The 16,636-nt window shown below is 31.8% G+C and overlaps 2 protein-coding genes across 7 annotated transcripts in view; one reads left to right on the top strand and one right to left on the bottom strand.

Annotated features, from left to right (window-relative positions):
* LOC130442884 (E3 ubiquitin-protein ligase TRIP12) overlaps window positions 1–13,558 on the bottom strand; it is a 31,003-nt gene extending 17,445 nt beyond the window's left edge. The window contains exons 1-11 of one of the 4 annotated variants that reach the window (XM_056777273.1): window positions 13,176–13,558; window positions 10,985–11,233; window positions 8,380–8,778; window positions 8,073–8,313; window positions 6,836–7,024; window positions 5,673–5,888; window positions 5,407–5,597; window positions 5,157–5,345; window positions 3,473–3,722; window positions 3,130–3,352; window positions 59–374 (exon numbers count right to left, since the gene is read on the bottom strand). In XM_056777273.1, coding sequence (XP_056633251.1) covers window positions 59–374; window positions 3,130–3,352; window positions 3,473–3,722; window positions 5,157–5,345; window positions 5,407–5,597; window positions 5,673–5,888; window positions 6,836–7,024; window positions 8,073–8,313; window positions 8,380–8,778; window positions 10,985–11,149 — 2,379 coding nt within the window. In that variant the 5' untranslated portion in view covers window positions 11,150–11,233; window positions 13,176–13,558. Of the gene's footprint in view, window positions 1–58; window positions 375–3,129; window positions 3,353–3,472; window positions 3,723–5,156; window positions 5,346–5,406; window positions 5,598–5,672; window positions 5,889–6,835; window positions 7,025–8,072; window positions 8,314–8,379; window positions 8,779–10,984; window positions 11,234–12,987 lie in introns of all 4 variants that reach the window. The other 3 variants (XM_056777274.1, XM_056777275.1, XM_056777276.1) reach the window with 3 other exon arrangements.
* A 1,333-nt stretch (window positions 13,559–14,891) lies between these two features.
* LOC130442650 (retinal guanylyl cyclase 2) overlaps window positions 14,892–16,636 on the top strand; it is a 47,168-nt gene continuing 45,423 nt past the window's right edge. For all 3 annotated transcript variants that reach the window (XM_056776954.1, XM_056776956.1, XM_056776955.1), the window contains exons 1-3: window positions 14,892–14,998; window positions 15,210–15,458; window positions 15,746–15,891. In XM_056776954.1, coding sequence (XP_056632932.1) covers window positions 15,290–15,458; window positions 15,746–15,891 — 315 coding nt within the window. In that variant the 5' untranslated portion in view covers window positions 14,892–14,998; window positions 15,210–15,289. The remainder of the gene's footprint in view (window positions 14,999–15,209; window positions 15,459–15,745; window positions 15,892–16,636) is intronic.

Genomic DNA, 16,636 nt, shown 5'->3' with positions numbered 1-16,636 from the left:
AAAGAAATAAGACCGTTACGTAACCTCGAATAAAATACAAATCTAATAGTTTTCTCACTTGTACCGGTCGAGACGTTCCGGTATCTTCGTTGATCTGTTGCATGGAATGGAAATCGATCGTGTAAATTCTCCCTAACGTGTTCAGACTGACTTCGTCGTCATTGTTCATGTGAGCGGCTTCGATTATTCGACTATCGACGGCACCGTACGGATGCCAAACGGCCCTGTCGTCCCTCCATTGCCATATCGGTTGATCTTTGGCGACGTTCGCGGGACGTTCGAGGAGAGCGTCCACCGCGAATATACCGTCGGATGGTAATTTGGGCATTAGTTCGCCGATCAGGGCGGTTATTTCGAATTGTTCTTGCGGTTGTCTGGAAATTGACGATCAGTTATACGTCGTCGGAAATCGATATTTAATGGAAATTTTCGAAGGAAATGTTTGCATTAATATACACAGTGCGTCAAAACTTTAAGCGACGACTGCACCTGTTATGCCAAGAGTTTCGTTTTATATGCGCCGTAGTATTTTTGCGAATTTATCGTCGAAAATACGCAATGAAAATGATACGGCAACGATTAATTCGACACATAAAATGTCATTGTGACAAATTAAAAGACGGAAGACAAAAAACGACTTGCGATCATCAAAAATGTGATTTACTTTAATTAATGTTAATTGATGTTCAAAACGCGATGAAATTGATTGGAAATCGCAATATAATAGGTAGTAGTTCAAATGAACCGCTCTTGATTGCTGGGAAACTGGGAAAAAACTAAAATTTCCAATTATTGATTAACATCGATGGAAATTTTACTTTGTGTCACCGTATATACGATATATAGATTTAGTAGTTCAAATGACCCATTAATAATTGCTTTTGAAAAATAAATCTGATAGAAAATATTGCTTCATAGTACTGTACGTACATTAAAAACCAAATGAAATGAGATCCAGTAGTTCAAACGACCCAATCGCAGTTGTTAGACAACAATTAATAAAAAAATCAGCTCCAATAATTCAATCGTGGTTGTTGGACATCAATTATTGATAGAAAGTAGTTCAAACGATCCAAACAATTAATTTAAAAAAATTGTCTCAATTGATTTATTAATTTTGGATCGACAAAAATCAATTTATAAAAAGTAGTTCAAATGGCTCAATTGTAGTTGTTATACAACAATCAATAAAAAAAAATTGGTTTAAATGATTCAATCGAAATATATGGACAAAAAACAATGAAAAGTAGTTCAAATGACACGTAAGTGATAGATAGATAAAAATTAAAGAAAAAAAAGTAGTTCAAATGACAAGTTACCGATCCCTCGACAAAAATTTGAAAAAGTAGTTCAAATGACACTTAACAACTGATATTTAGAGAGAGAAAAATAATGAAAAAAGTAGTTCAAATGACACATAATTCATCGTTTGGCAAAAATCAATCAAAAGTAGTTCAAACACATTACTGATCTCTAGACAAAAATCAAACGATAAAAAGTAGTTCAAATGACACATTACTGATCGTTCGACAAAAATCAATGAAAAGTAGTTCAAATGACACTTAACTGATATTTAGAGAGAGAGAAATAATGAAAAAAGTAGTTCAAATGGCACATAATTGATCGTTTGACAAAAATCAATCAAAAGTAGTTCAAACGACACATTACTGATCTCTAGACAAAAATCAAACGATAAAAAGTAGTTCAAATGACACATTACTGATCGTTCGACAAAAATCAATGAAAAGTAGTTCAAATGACACGCAACTGATCTTTAGAGAAAAATCAATAAAAAGTAGTTCAAACGACATATTACCGATCCCTTGACAAAAATTTCAAAAAGTAGTTCAAATGACACTTAACTGATATTTAGAGAGAGAGAAATAATGAAAAAAGTAGTTCAAATGGCACATAATTGATCGTTTGACAAAAATCAATCAAAAGTAGTTCAAACGACACATTACTGATCTCTAGACAAAAATCAAACGATAAAAAGTAGTTCAAATGACACATTACTGATCGTTCGACAAAAATCAATGAAAAGTAGTTCAAATGACACGCAACTGATCTTTAGAGAAAAATCAATAAAAAGTAGTTCAAACGACATATTACCGATCCCTTGACAAAAATTTCAAAAAGTAGTTCAAATGACACTTAACTGATATTTAGAGAGAGAGAAATAATGAAAAAAGTAGTTCAAATGGCACATAATTGATCGTTTGACAAAAATCAATCAAAAGTAGTTCAAACGACACATTACTGATCTCTAGACAAAAATCAATCGATAAAAAGTAGTTCAAATGGCTCAATTGTAGTTGTTATACAATAATCAATAAAAAAAATTGATTCAAATGATTCAATCGAAATATATGGACAAAAAAACAATGAAAAGTAGTTCAAATGACACGTAAGTGATAGATAGATAAAAATTAAAGAAAAAAAAGTAGTTCAAATGACAAGTTACCGATCCCTCGACAAAAATTTCAAAAATTAGTTCAAATGACACTTAAGTGATCTTTAGAGAAAAAAAAAATAAAAATAATGGAAAAAAAATCAATCGATAAAAAGTAGTTCAAATGACACACAACTGATCTTTAGAGAAAAATCAATAAAAAGTAGTTCAAACGACATATTACTGATCGTTTGACAAAAATCAATCAAAAGTAGTTCAAATGACACATTACTGATCGTTTGACAAAAATTAATGAAAAGTAGTTCAAATGACACCTTACTGATCGTTTGACAAAAATCAATCAAAAGTAGTTCAAATGACACACAACTGATCTTTAGAGAAAAAAATTAATGAAATAAAGTAGTTCAAACGACACATTACTGATAGTTTGACAAAAATCAATGAAAAGTAGTTCAAATGACACATAACTGATCGTTTGACAAAAATCAATAAAAAGTAGTTCAAACGATCCAACCGCAGTTGTTAGACATTAATTAATAAAAAAAAAAGTAGTTCAAATGATAAATTACTGATCACTTGACAAAAGTTGAAAAAGCAGTTCAAACGACACATCAGTAACAACTTACACAAAGGTATATAAAAAAAATTAACCAAACGACATATTTTGACGGTAGTTCAAACGAACCCCGAAAAACACAAAAACAACAACTACTCACCTCGGTATCAATTCGACTTCTTCGTTATTAACTTCCGCCGAACCGGTCAATAGATAAACCAACGTTTCGGCTATATTCTGTTTGAGGAGGGTCAGGGCCAGATCGGGACAATTGGCGCACATCACCGACAACATCCTCAATACGGTTATAAATGTACCGGTACTGACTATCGGAGGCGTCACCACCAACAACTGTTGCAAATTCGTCAGTAATTCCGTACTGGCTGTAACCGACGAAACGACAAATGAAAAAAATCAAATCGAAAAAAAAAAAAAAAAAGAAAAATTGAATTGCGTCAATTCGACGGAAAGTCGGTGTCGCACAAACAAACAAACAAACTCACCGATCTCTTGTAGACGCGACGGTTCCAATTGGAAACTGTCTACCAAACGGGAAAACGCCAGGCAGACGCTTTCCACGCACTTTTTGTCTTGTTGCGTTAATCTGGACGCCAAAAGCGGCAGGGAATCTTGAACGTATTGGAATTCGTCGGGGGTGAGGGTTAAACAACAATTGGCTGTTATCGAGAGGGCGTTGCGTTGAGCGTTTATCGAAAAAAAATCGAGGTAGGTCAAACAAGCGGAAACACCTCTCTGTAATTCAAAAAAAAAATTAATTTAGAATGCGGAAAGGGATGTTAAATAAGCGAAACGTCGATTTTACGGCGTATTATGCAGATTAGATATGAAATATAACCTCAAAAAAGGTTGAAAGGACCTAAATAGTGGTTAGATACGTTTCGGGGAGAATCTGTAATATTAGAAACACGTTAAAATTATAAAATCATCAAAAACAACACTAAGTAACCAAAAGCTTCAATTTTTTGGGACAATCTGTAATATTAGAACCTCGTTTGTATTATAAAACACTTAAAACTCCAAAAACTCAAGTTTCTAGGACAATTTGTAGCAGTAGAACCACGTTAGAGTTCAAAAATCATCAAAAAACACTAAGAACCCAAAAATTTGTTTGTGGGGACAATCTGTATTGCTAGAAAGGCACCAAAGTTCTAAAATCATCTAGTTAAAGCACTAAAAACTCAAAGTATTCAAGTTTCTGGAACAATTTGTAGCAGTAGAACCACGTTAGAGTTCAAAAATCATCAAAAAACACTAAGAACCCAAAAATTTGTTTGTGGGGACAATCTGTGGAACTAGAACCACGTTAAAGTTATGGAAACTTGAAAAAAAAACTAAACTTAGAATCTAAGATTTTCAAAATTTGGGACAATCTGTAGTAATTGACGTTAAGGTTATTGAACCATGGAAAAAACACTTGGAACCCCAAATTATCACTTTTTAGGGTTCCAATTGATTTGAAAATAATTTAAAACACCTTCAATGGATTTTTTCAAACTGTAGAATTAAAATTATCTACGTTTTTAGACAACCTGTATAACTAGAACCGATTTAAAGTTGAGGAACCATCACAAAAAGCTAGAAACATATCTTAAAGAACCCAAAAACCTCCAAATAAAATAAAAACTTTTCGAAAAAAAAACATTTAAATATATCATAAGAAATTGGCTGAAACTTGGGACAACCTGTAATATAAAATTAGGAAATCTTCAGAAAAAGTTAAAAACACAGCTAAAAGAACCCAAAAACCTCCAAATAAAATAAAAACTTTTCGAAAAAAAAAATTTTAGTTACTTTAAATATATTATAATGAAATTGGCTGAAACTTGGGACAACCTGTAAGATAAAGTTACGAAATCGTCACAAAAGGCTAAAAACACATTTTAGAGAACCCAAAATCCGCCAAAACACATTTTAGAGAACCCAAAATCCGCCCAAAAAATTCAAAAACATGATAAACTTCCTAAAAAAATTTCAAAGTATTTCAAACATACTACGAAATCGAAATTGTCTAAAATTTGGGACAATCTGTAAGACAAAGTTACAAAACCGTCACAAAAGACTAAAAACACATTCGAATGACCCAAAAATCATCAAGATAACGACCAAACGACACCAAAAATATTTTTCGCTGCAAAAAAAAAATAAATAACGAAACTTTGTACTCACAGCCTGCAGAATAGCCTTCGAATGCCTCCTGGACAACATGTCCAAGGCGGTAAGCGACTGCTCGGCGACGTCCATACACTGTATAACTTGCAATTTTTCCAAAAAAACCGGCACCGCATCCACCACCACCGACGACGACCTCGGCAGAGCCTCCATCATATAAGTCAAAGCCCTACACGCGTGATTCATCTAAACACAAAAGAAAAATAAATAAAAAACGTTTTACGAGGTCCGTACGAAAAATACGTACGATATCGAAATTGTGTTCCATCCCCAAGAGATTAATGAGCGCCGGTACGACTTGCTTAACCGGAAATCCCGTCAGGATTTCCTCGTTTCCCATCACCAGAAGTTGACACATTTCGATGACTGCCTGAAGTTGTTGACCTTCGTCTCCTGTAGCTTGGAGTCCTGGTAAAAGGGCTTGAGCTCTAGCTACGGCTAACGAAAAAAAGGGCGACAGATTAGTGGAAGGGGGGCGGGGTAATTTTTTTTTGGTTTTTTTGGAGTACTTACAACTGTTAGTACCCATGCTTCTGTGTAACATTTGTTGCATTCGGGGACCTAGGGCTCCGAATAAATGCGGCGGTAAACCCCTCGCTTCCAAAAGGGCTTGCAATCTACCCACTTCGCTGTCATCGCTTTCGGAATCGGCGCCGCCGGCGCCCGACGGACCGCCGCTTGTCGGTAGGGCTTGGGTGGCTTCTTGGGGGGAGGGCGGTTCTTCGGTGGCTGTAATTGTCGATGGTTCACAACATGGCGAATTTAATGTCGAGAGAATTTTTAACAAATTTACGATTTCCATTTTGGGAAAACAGTTTTGAAATGTGTCAAATTTTGACAGGCGTTGCCGGGGTTATTGGATTGCCGGGATTTTAAGGGCGGGTCGCAGGTTAGGGGATTTGGGTGGGTTGTTATTGGTTGATATATTTTTTTTTTTTTTTTTTGGAAAAAAAGATGGAATTTTAGAGTTCGAAATGATACGGGGGGACGTCGGAAAAAAACGGATGCTAATTAAGGAAAATATTATTAGAAACAAAATAAGAAAATTTTGAAAATTACGAATTAAAAAATTTTTTAAAAATATATTGTCAAAAAAAAATTCGAAAAAAAAAAATTTAAAAATTACGAAATTTTGGGAATTCCAAGGAAAATATGAATTTGAAGTATTGCGGAAGTTTTGAAAATATTTTAGTAGAATTCAAAAAATATAGAAAATATTAATAATTTAAATTTTTGAACATTAATATGAAAAAGTGGAGAAAAATTCAAAAATTACGAAATTGTTTTAAATATTCTGTTTATTCGGAAATAAATGAATAAATCGAAAAAAGTCAAAAATTACTAAATTTTTTTGAAAATATTTTGAGTCAAAAAAAAAAAAAAATATAAAAATTACGAAATTTTGGGAATTCCAAGGAAAATATGAAAAAATGGAAAAAATTAAAGTATTGCGGAAGTTTTGAGAATATTTTAGTAGAATTCAAAAAATATAGAAAATATTAAAAATTTAAATATTTGAAAATTAATATGAAAAAGTGGAAAAAAATTCTAAAATTACGAAATTGTTTTAAATATTCTGTTTCTTAGGAAATAAATGAATAAATCGAAAAAAAGCCAAAAATTACTAAATTTTCGAAAAAAATTGTATAATTTTTGACTACAATTGTGGTACTCACCGGAAAGTCCGTTATTGGGCATTTCCGGTTGATCCGCGGCCATGGCTGCGGCAGCGTGCGCGGCAGGAGCCGAAAGAAGTGCCGGGGCCGCCGACCCAACCTTTTGCTGCCTCACCGCCCTTCTGGAGCTGCCGCCGCTGCCACTAGCTCCGCTAGAACTTGCGCACGAACCCGTCGTTGAGCTGTGCCCTGCGTAAAACCGAATATTAAAACAATTCGGGCGAAAATGCGGCCGAAAAGACAAAAGAATCCGCGAAAACGCGGATAAACACCCATAAGATTTTGCGTATAATCAGCCGCAAAACAAAATTTCGCTAATACTCGGCCGAAAAAATAAAAATACAACAGAAACAAACGAAAATGCGGCCGAAAAAATATAAAAAACAAAAATTCGACGAAAATGCGGCTTGAAAAAATACAAATCTAGCAATAATTTCGCCAAATAAACAAATTCCCATATTTGCGGCTGGAAAAACTAAAATCTTGGCATTAATGCGGCCGAAAAAAATTAACACAAATCTAACGAAAACGCGGCCGAAAAAAAAATAAGAAAAAACACAAATCTAGAAAAAATGCGAAGAGAAAGAGAAAAAAGATCTTTCGAATATGCAGCTGAAAAAACACGATCTTGGCGATTCTGCGGCCGAAAAAAAAAACGTGAAAATGCAGCCGAAAAAAGAAAAAATACAGAACCAGCAAAAATACGGACAGAAAAAAGAAAAATCTTTTAAATATGCGGCCGAAAAAAAAACACAAATCTAATGAAAACGCGGCCGAAAAAAAAACACAAATCTAATGAAAACGCGGCCGGAAAAAAAATAAGAAAAAACCCAAATCTAGAAAAAATGCGAAGAGAGAGAGAGAGAGAGAGAAAAGATCTTTCGAACATGCAGCTGAAAAAACACGGGCTTGGCGATTCTGCGGCCGAAAAAAAAACATGAAAATGCAGCCGAACGAAGAAAAAATACAGAGCCAGCAAAAATGCAGACAGAAAAAAGAAAGAAATTTTGAATATGCGGCCGAAAAAAAATTAAAAACACAAATCTATCGAATTTGCGGCTAAAATAAAAACAAACTGCGATTATGCGGCCGAAAAAAAAAATAATAAAAAACACAAATTTATCGAATTTGCGGTTGAAATAAGAACTGCGGTTTATGCGGCCGAAAAAAATCCCGTATGCGGCGAATATGCGGCTGAAAAAAATCACGTTTATACGAGTCATAAAAAAAAACTCACCTTTGCTACTGCGAGTGCTGCGCCTCAACACTGCGCCGCTGCGTGTGAGGCGGGAAGGTTCCGTAACGTCCCTTGTGGCGGGCTGACTGCTGCTGCTCGTCCCCAGCGCTAAGGAATCTCTTTTTCCTCGTTCCGGTAAAATTTTCTTTGGTAAATTGATCGAACTGCTGCTATGATTTATTGTAGATATCGAACTCTTCAACGGTATCTTGCTGTGGCTCCTCAAAGGATATTTGTGCACCTGAAACGAATAAGAATCAATGTCGAGGACATCGACGAGAGCGCCATCTACACCGATGATACTCACTTGAGGAAAAGTTAAATTCGAAGTAGACGCGGAAGTATCCGAGATAGACGTACTGTTCAAGGACGATAGGGAAGATCCTTTGATCTTATCGCTCTTTTTGATCTTTTCTTCTTTTACTTTCGATATCGAAGTTGAAGAAGAACTTTTTCTGGTTTTTCTCGTCGAAACCGTATTCGGATCTTGTTTGTTATTGAAATCTAGGCAATTTTTTTGGATTCTTTTAGATTTTTGCTCCGAATCCGTGTTGTTTTGTTCCGTATCGGTTTTGTTGTGTTTGCCGATTTTGGAATTTTGTCTGGTAGACGTGGTGGGGAGTTCGCCTTGCGATTTTGATCGCGAAAGGTTATCGGGTTTGTCGGGTTTTTTAATTGGGGACGTACCAAGTTTGGAGGATTTACCCTGGAATTTACGAAAATACAAATAAAAAATGCGGAATATCGCAAAATGTCGGAAAATTTTGGAAATATTGGGAAAGGGGGGGAATTTGGCAAAATTGTCGTTTAAAAATATGGGAAACGTCAAAAATGTTGAAGTAAAATGAAATAACGAAGAAAAAAAAAATGAAAAATTTACACAATTTTAATATTTGGAAATTTCAAAAATATAAAATATTTTGAAAAATCATTAAAATTTAAAAAGTTTTAATGAAACTTGTAAAATTAGAAAAAGCGCTTAAAATAATAAAAAAATTGTTAACAAATTTGAAAGATGAATCAAATGTGAAAAAATTAATCAAAAAATTTAAAAAATTTCAAATAATCAAAATCTCACTAAGATTATGAAAACTTGAGAATACAATTGGAAAATTCGGAAAGTTAAGCATTTAGAGGGTTCAAAGAATATTCAAAAAATTTGAATATTTGGAAAATTCAATAAAATTTTTAAATATTCAAAAAATTATTTAAATTAAAAAATTCGGAAATTTTAAAAATTCAAATATTTAAAAAATTGAAAAAAATATTCAAGTTTGAGGAATTCAAAAAAAATCGCAAATATATAAAATTCAAAAAACCAAGAAAAGTATGTAAAAAATGTCTACAAAAATTTCTAAAATTCGCAAAATTTAAAATTTTATAATATCGGGAAATTTGAGAAAATTGTAAAGGAAAGTGGAAAATTGCGTTAAAAATAATTTGGAATTAATCAAAATATGAAAAATAAGTCAAAAATCAAATATTTGAAAAGTTAAAAGAAAAAAATTAAAATTAAAAAATTATTATTTCGAAAATTGGGAAATTCAAACTTTTGAAATATATGAAAAATTTTTCGGAAAATTAAGAACAATTTGTAATTTTACATAGAAAAACTGTAAAATTCTAAAAATTTTCAAAAAAAAAACATTCGGTAAATTTCGAAATAAACTAAAAAAAATTTACCAAACTTTGAAAAATTTAAAAATTTAATAATCTAAAATATCCAAAAACAAAATTTTGAGATTTAATAAGTGGGAAAAACTCAAAAAATTTCGAATATTCCGTAATAAATAAAAAAAAATTAGGAAATTTCCAAAATAAAATTTTAAAAACACAAAAAAATAATAATTGAATAAAAATAGACAATTGGAAAAATTATTTTTTATTTACCCCACCCCGTAAACAATTTTATTGATTTAAACAATAATTTAAAAAATTAGAGCTACAAAAATAAGTTATAAATATTAAAATACCATTTATAACAATAAATAATAAAACAAATTAAAATTTGGTGTCCCCCCCCAAAGCCCTACTTGTCTTATATGATCCCAAATAGTTTAAAAAAAATCGTTTAAAAATCTCAACTTTCAACTTTAACACACTCTATTTCGAAAACAACCGACATTTTACACCGAAATTTCGAATATTCCCTAATAAATAAAGAAAAATTAGAAAATTTCGAAATGAGATTCCAAAAACACGAAAAAATAATTTAATAAAAATAAACAACCTCCGAGAAATTAAAACAAACCAAAAAAATACCACCATATTAGAAAAATTATTTTTTATTAACCGCCCCCCCCCGTAAACAAATTTATTGATTTAAACAATAATTTAAAAAAGTAGAGCTACAAAAATTAGTTGAAAATATTAAAATACCATTTATAACAATAAATAATAAAACAAATTAAAATTTGGTGCCCCCCCAAAGTCCTACTTGTCTTATATGATCCCAAATAGTTTTAAAAAAAAAATCGTGTAAAAATCTCAACTTTCAATCAACTTTAACACACTATTTCGAAAACAACCGACATTTTACACCGAAATTTCGAATATTCCCTAATAAATAAAGAAAAATTAGAAAATTTCGAAATGAGATCACCCCCCCCCCCGTAACCAATTTTATTGATTTAGACAATAATTTAAATATGTAGAGCTAAAAAATTAGTTAAAAAATATTAAAATACCATTTATAATAATAAATAATAATAATAAAAAAAAAAATGAAAATGTTTTGACCCCCAAAGTTCTAATTTGCCTCGTACGATCCCAAATAGTTTTAAAAAACTCGTGTCAAAATCTCAATGTTCAACTTTAACACACTCTATTTCGAAAACAACCGACATTTTACACGGAAATTCGTTGGAAAGAATAAAAATTTCGAAAAAAAAAAATAAAAATATTGCACTAACCTTATTACCAATCCTGGTAGAAGTATGTGCTGTTTTCTCGGAAGAAATTTTGTCGTCTTGCGATGAGGTCCTGAGACGCTTTGCCTCGGAACGTGGCTGCGTCGGCAGCACACGCTTGCGGCGGCTAGTGCTGGCGGCAGCGAGTGTGTTAGCTGGATCTGCCATAGACGAAGCGTTCTAAGCTCCCCGACTTTTTAATGACGCACATTACCTTTTCTCTTCAACTTGCTCTTTGGTTTTTATGCGTTGCTGGAAAACGTCATTCATTGTATAGGAACCGCACTTGACAATTTAAGTGACGTTGCTTGACGTACCGAAACGGAACAAGGACGAAAAGGAATCCAGCTCCCGAGTAGCGAGGTGTGGAAAGTGAGGTTATGTTCGAAAATCGAAAACTGTGACTTTGAGAGTTGATTGACCCCCCAATAAAAACACTTTTTATCAAAAATTGGTTTCGATAATCGATAGAACATCGATATATGTTTGGAAATTTGCTTAAAAACGAACAAAGTACAAATAGAAAATGATTACATTGAGAAAAGTGTTGTAACTAAGAATTTTGTTCAAAAATTGATTCTAAATTGTACAAAATGATGTTTGAGAGTTGAGTGACCTAATTTTCATATCTAAAGCATCATATTTGACGTTAAAACAAAGGAAATCTTCGATATTACACTAAGAAAAAGTGTTATTCCAAAATTTTTATATATTAGAGGTAAACGATAACATTTTAGACAAAAATTGAGTTTGATATTCAAAAAAAAAGATCAAAATTTGTTCAAAAATCAGTAAGGAGATGAATCAAGTACGAATAGAAAGGAAATAAACTGAGAAAAGTGTTGTAACTAAGAAGAGTTTTCGCTTTTTGTTGAAAAATTTATTCTAACTATAAAAATGATGTTTGAGAGTTAAATGGCCCCATTTTCTCATCTAAACCTTCAGCTTTCACTTTAAAGCGAGCAAAACCTTCGAAATTACACCAAGAAAAAGTTTAATTCCACTATTTTTATATATTAGAGGTAAACGATGACATTTTCGACAAAAATTGAGTTTTATGATTATAAAAGGATCAAAATTTGTTTAAAAATCAGTTAAGAGACGAATCAAGTACGAATAGAAAGTAATTACACTGATAAAAGTGTTGTAACTAAGAAGAGTTTTCGATTTTTGTTAAAAAAACTGATTTTAGATTACAAAAATGATGTTTGAGAGTTGAATGGCCTCATTTGCTCATCTAAGCCTCCAGGTTTCACTTTAAAACGAGCAAAACCTTCGAAATTACACCAAGAAAAAGTTTCGTTCCACTATTTTTACATATTAGAAGTAAACGATGACATTTTAGACAAAAATTTGAGTTTTATAACCAAAAAAAAAACCTAAATTTGTTTAATAATCAGTTTGGAGCCGATCCAAGTAGGAGTAGAAAGCAATTACACTAAAGAAAGTGCAGTTTATTTCCAAATTTTGTATAAAAATTACAACAAATAATATTTGATAATTGAAAGAACTCATTTTAATCGGAATATCAAAATTCATTTATAGAATCAATATGGAGACTTGGAATCGAACTGTATGGCTCCAGCATGGTAATAACCTAAAATACTACCTAAATTTCGTTAAATAACCATTCCAAACTTATTTAAAGCCTTACAGTAAGTCTCAAATAAAAATCTAACGAGGCAACTACATAAAACTAGAAATATATGAATTCTGATATAAAAATATGAGTTAAAAACAGAATTAAAGGCTACTTTAAAGGTTATTTATCCCCTGAATGTTCAAATAAAGATTGAAATTATCATTTTGATATCAGTAATAACGTAAAACAGTAAACAAACCATGACTAAGTAAAACACCTCGTAGATTCTTTATATATACACTCATTACGTTAAAATGTGAATAATTACTGATATTACTAATGAAAATTATAAATTTAATGTTAATTTTGATATATTTTCGTCTGAATATCACTCGAAATTGAAAAAATACTACGAGATACTTACATTTTGTTATCGTACAAAAATCACTATTTCAAAAATGTTTTAATCGAATCGAATTTTCTCATTAACCGAATATTTATAAAAATTTTTTGTTATACAAAGGATAAGTATCCATTTTACCAACTTTACGATATCAAAACGAAATAACCAGCCAACAGCAAATCGGGTAGACATTAGAAAAAATAAAATACCTGAGACGGATTTTTCTTTCGTTACCTATCGAAAATAAGTCCCATCGCATCAGAATGCACTTTTAATTATCCTTATTAATTATTTTAAACTAATAAACTGACCGAAAAACTATAATATTAATAATTTTGCTACACACTGTGAACTTAACGACACGAACGGCTGCCTAAAGTAACTCGACGAACGAAATCCCGTTTACACAACACAAATTATTGAATACCAGTTTTCGGAAAACCAGTTTAAAGCTCAGTTCAAACGAAAATTTTATTTAATTTAATTTGATTTATTAATAAAATATCTTACTTGAGATAATTTCCTTTATTTGTGGGTATACTAAAACATAATGCACCATTATTTTTCCACTATGATAAGCAAGTTTTACAATAATAAAATTCTGTCATTAAACAGCGACATCTATGTATAATAACTGTATAACGTCTGTTGTATTAAGACTTTCTAGAATATTCAATTAAGCTTCGGAAATCTATTACGAGATGGTACTACTAGATAAAAATAAAAAAAATAATATATTTTCACATCTTTAATTGATTAAATTGATATATATTAACACCTAAGTAGATTTAAAGTATTATTTTTCGTAACAGATGATTTGTACATATTAGTATATACCCGGTGCGCAATTAATAACTATCGTCGGGTATATATCGGAAACGGATTATTTTACAGATTCTAGAGAAAAAAAATTATAAGTGGCACCCAGAAACAGAATTCTTCAATAAATTCTGCGCATTTTTTATTAAATAAATTTCAGTATATCTCTTCAAACAAGAGGTGGGGGAGAGTGGGAAAAAATTTCTAAGATATCTCGGGACAGGAATAAGATATCTAAATGCGGTTTTCGCCATTTTAATGTTAATTTAATTCAATTTCGAAACACCTACTTAAACTTTTGTGTTTCTATTTGAGTTTGCGAAGATAAATACCGATATCTAAAATATATGAAACAACGCCCTCTAGCATACACGTTGCTTATTAAATTGCTTAGATTTTATATATTTTGTATTGTTGAACAAGAGCTCTTTCAAACAACATCAAGTTTATAAAAATCGAATAAGCAGAACCGGACTTAGATACATTTTTTCATAACAAAATTCCCACTCTCCCCCATCTCTTATTTGAAGAGATAGACTAAAACTTGTAGAATGAAAAGTGCGCAGAATTTGTTGAAGAATACGATTATCGCAAATAATGTGCCACTTGATTTGGTAAATTTTGAAAAAAATTGATTTTTTAATTTCTTATTTTCGAATACGCCATCTAGCGGTGGACCTAAAATTCTGAAAATAATTTTAACGTATTTCTCGTGACTACTTTTGTCATAAATTTTTTTTTCCTAAAGCTATAAAGTAAGCCGTTCCCGAGATATAGTAGTTTTTAGTTGCCACAGACAGAACCGTCTTAAGTTTATTTTGTATCGAATTAAATATTTTTATTACTAACTTTTTAATAGTTAAATTTGTAAATATAAATAAATATACATAAAATGATAATGATTCATACGATTTAATGAAAGTATTTAGGGATAAAAATATTTTGAATCTATTAGAAACACCACGTGGTATTTTAAATGAATTTATGACCATTTTTGCATACGCCACTGGGTGGAATCGATCGGTTCGGCTGGTCCAGGCGGACGTCGTGTCATAACGTTCCCAGGATTCCCTTTACACACACGCAGGATTCAAGGAATAGTCAGTTTACGGGATATCCCTTCGAGGACAAGATTGCGTCGACGTTGCGCGTTTGTTTTTTGTGTATTTTGTTTTTGTGTTGATATTTGAAAATACGTTTGGAAATTTAAAAGGTATAATTAAACGTATAATATATTTTTTTATTAATAAATCCATCAAAAAACGTGCTATCATTGACTGTAATCGAAATTCAAGATGAAAATACCAGAAAACTGTTGAATTGGAGCACTGTAAACAAATCAAATGATGATTCGAGGTTTTTTTTTCATAAAAATAAACCTTAATGAAGTTCTATTTATAATAAAATGTGATTATTTCTTGCAGATATGGCACTTTCTCGAAAGAAAATGCGTAGTTGATTGAAATTTGAAAGTTTTGGACCATGCCTCGTTGAACAGATCAGCATGGCAGGCCTGCCACTACTCCTGGGGTTGCTGGCCTGCATTCGTTTAACTATCAGTCAATCACCGACACTCGTTTTTACGGAACTTTGTTATTATCCTCTAAATTTAGATACGATCCAACAGAAACTGAAGGAACTGAACGTTTCAGTAGCAATCATGAATAAAGAAGGTAAATAATAAACAATTTGCTCAAGATTTTAAACTGTCACTCAATATATGCAAAATAACATCATTTTTGATAAGATAGAATGTCAAATTTGATATTTATTCGAATTAAAATTCTCGGAAATTAAACTTTCGTTTATTTACGTTTCGGGCGAGTCCGGCACTTGCTTATTAATCGTATAACTGAACGAATTTCCACCTTTTTTATGATAAAACGTATCAATATGAATCTATGTATAAAATTGTTATGTAATATACAGTGTGAAGTAAAAAATTTTCGTTTTTTCACAGATATCTGTGATAAAGATCGACTCGTGCGACATCTTTCGACGAATTATACATTTGTTATCGGTACTTTCAACGCGGAAACGTGCGCGGCTGTTTATTTTCTTCGTATGTATCAAAATAAGTCTTTGGTGGCTTGGAATTGTCCAGAGGTAAGTTCAATTGATTTATTTTAACTACTTTATGAATCTGCGTGTCAGAATAGAGCTACTACTTATTTTTAGAGCCTCTATTTCATACAGAATACTCTATTAAACTTTCTTATCTTCTTTAAGACACTAGTAAGTACGTTTTCTCGAACCCAAACGTCATTTTCGACTCTATATCATCTACTGTATCAATCTGAATGTCAGAATAGAGCTACTACTCATTTTTAGAGCCTCTATTTAATAGAGAACAGTCATTAAACTTTCTAGTTTAGGAATAAGACACAAATAAGTACGTTTTCTCGAGCTCCAACGTCTTTTTCGACTCTATATCATCTAATGTATGAATCTGAACGTCACAATAGAGCTACTACTCATTTTTAGAGCCTCTATTTAATAGAGAACAGTCATTAAACTTTCTAGTTTAGAAATAAGGCACAAATAAGTACGTTTTCTCGAGCTCGAACGTCATTTTCGACTCTACATCATCTACTGTATGAATATGAACGTCAGAATAGAGCTACTACTCATTTTTAGAGCCTCTATTTAATAGAGAACAGTCATTAAACTTTCTAGTTTAGAAATAAGGCACAAATAAGTACGTTTTCTCGAGCTTGAACGTCATTTTCGACTCTATATCATCTACTGTATCAATCTGAATGTCAGAATAGAGCTAATACTCATTTTTAGAGCCTTTATTTGATAAAGAACAATCATTAAACTTTTTAGTTTAGAAATAAGGCATAAATAA

Source organism: Diorhabda sublineata, chromosome 4, assembly GCF_026230105.1.
Source record: "Diorhabda sublineata isolate icDioSubl1.1 chromosome 4, icDioSubl1.1, whole genome shotgun sequence".
Lineage (NCBI taxonomy): Eukaryota > Metazoa > Arthropoda > Insecta > Coleoptera > Chrysomelidae > Diorhabda > Diorhabda sublineata.
Note: the sequence above shows the minus strand (reverse complement) of the source record. Positions and strands in the feature narration are given on the sequence as shown.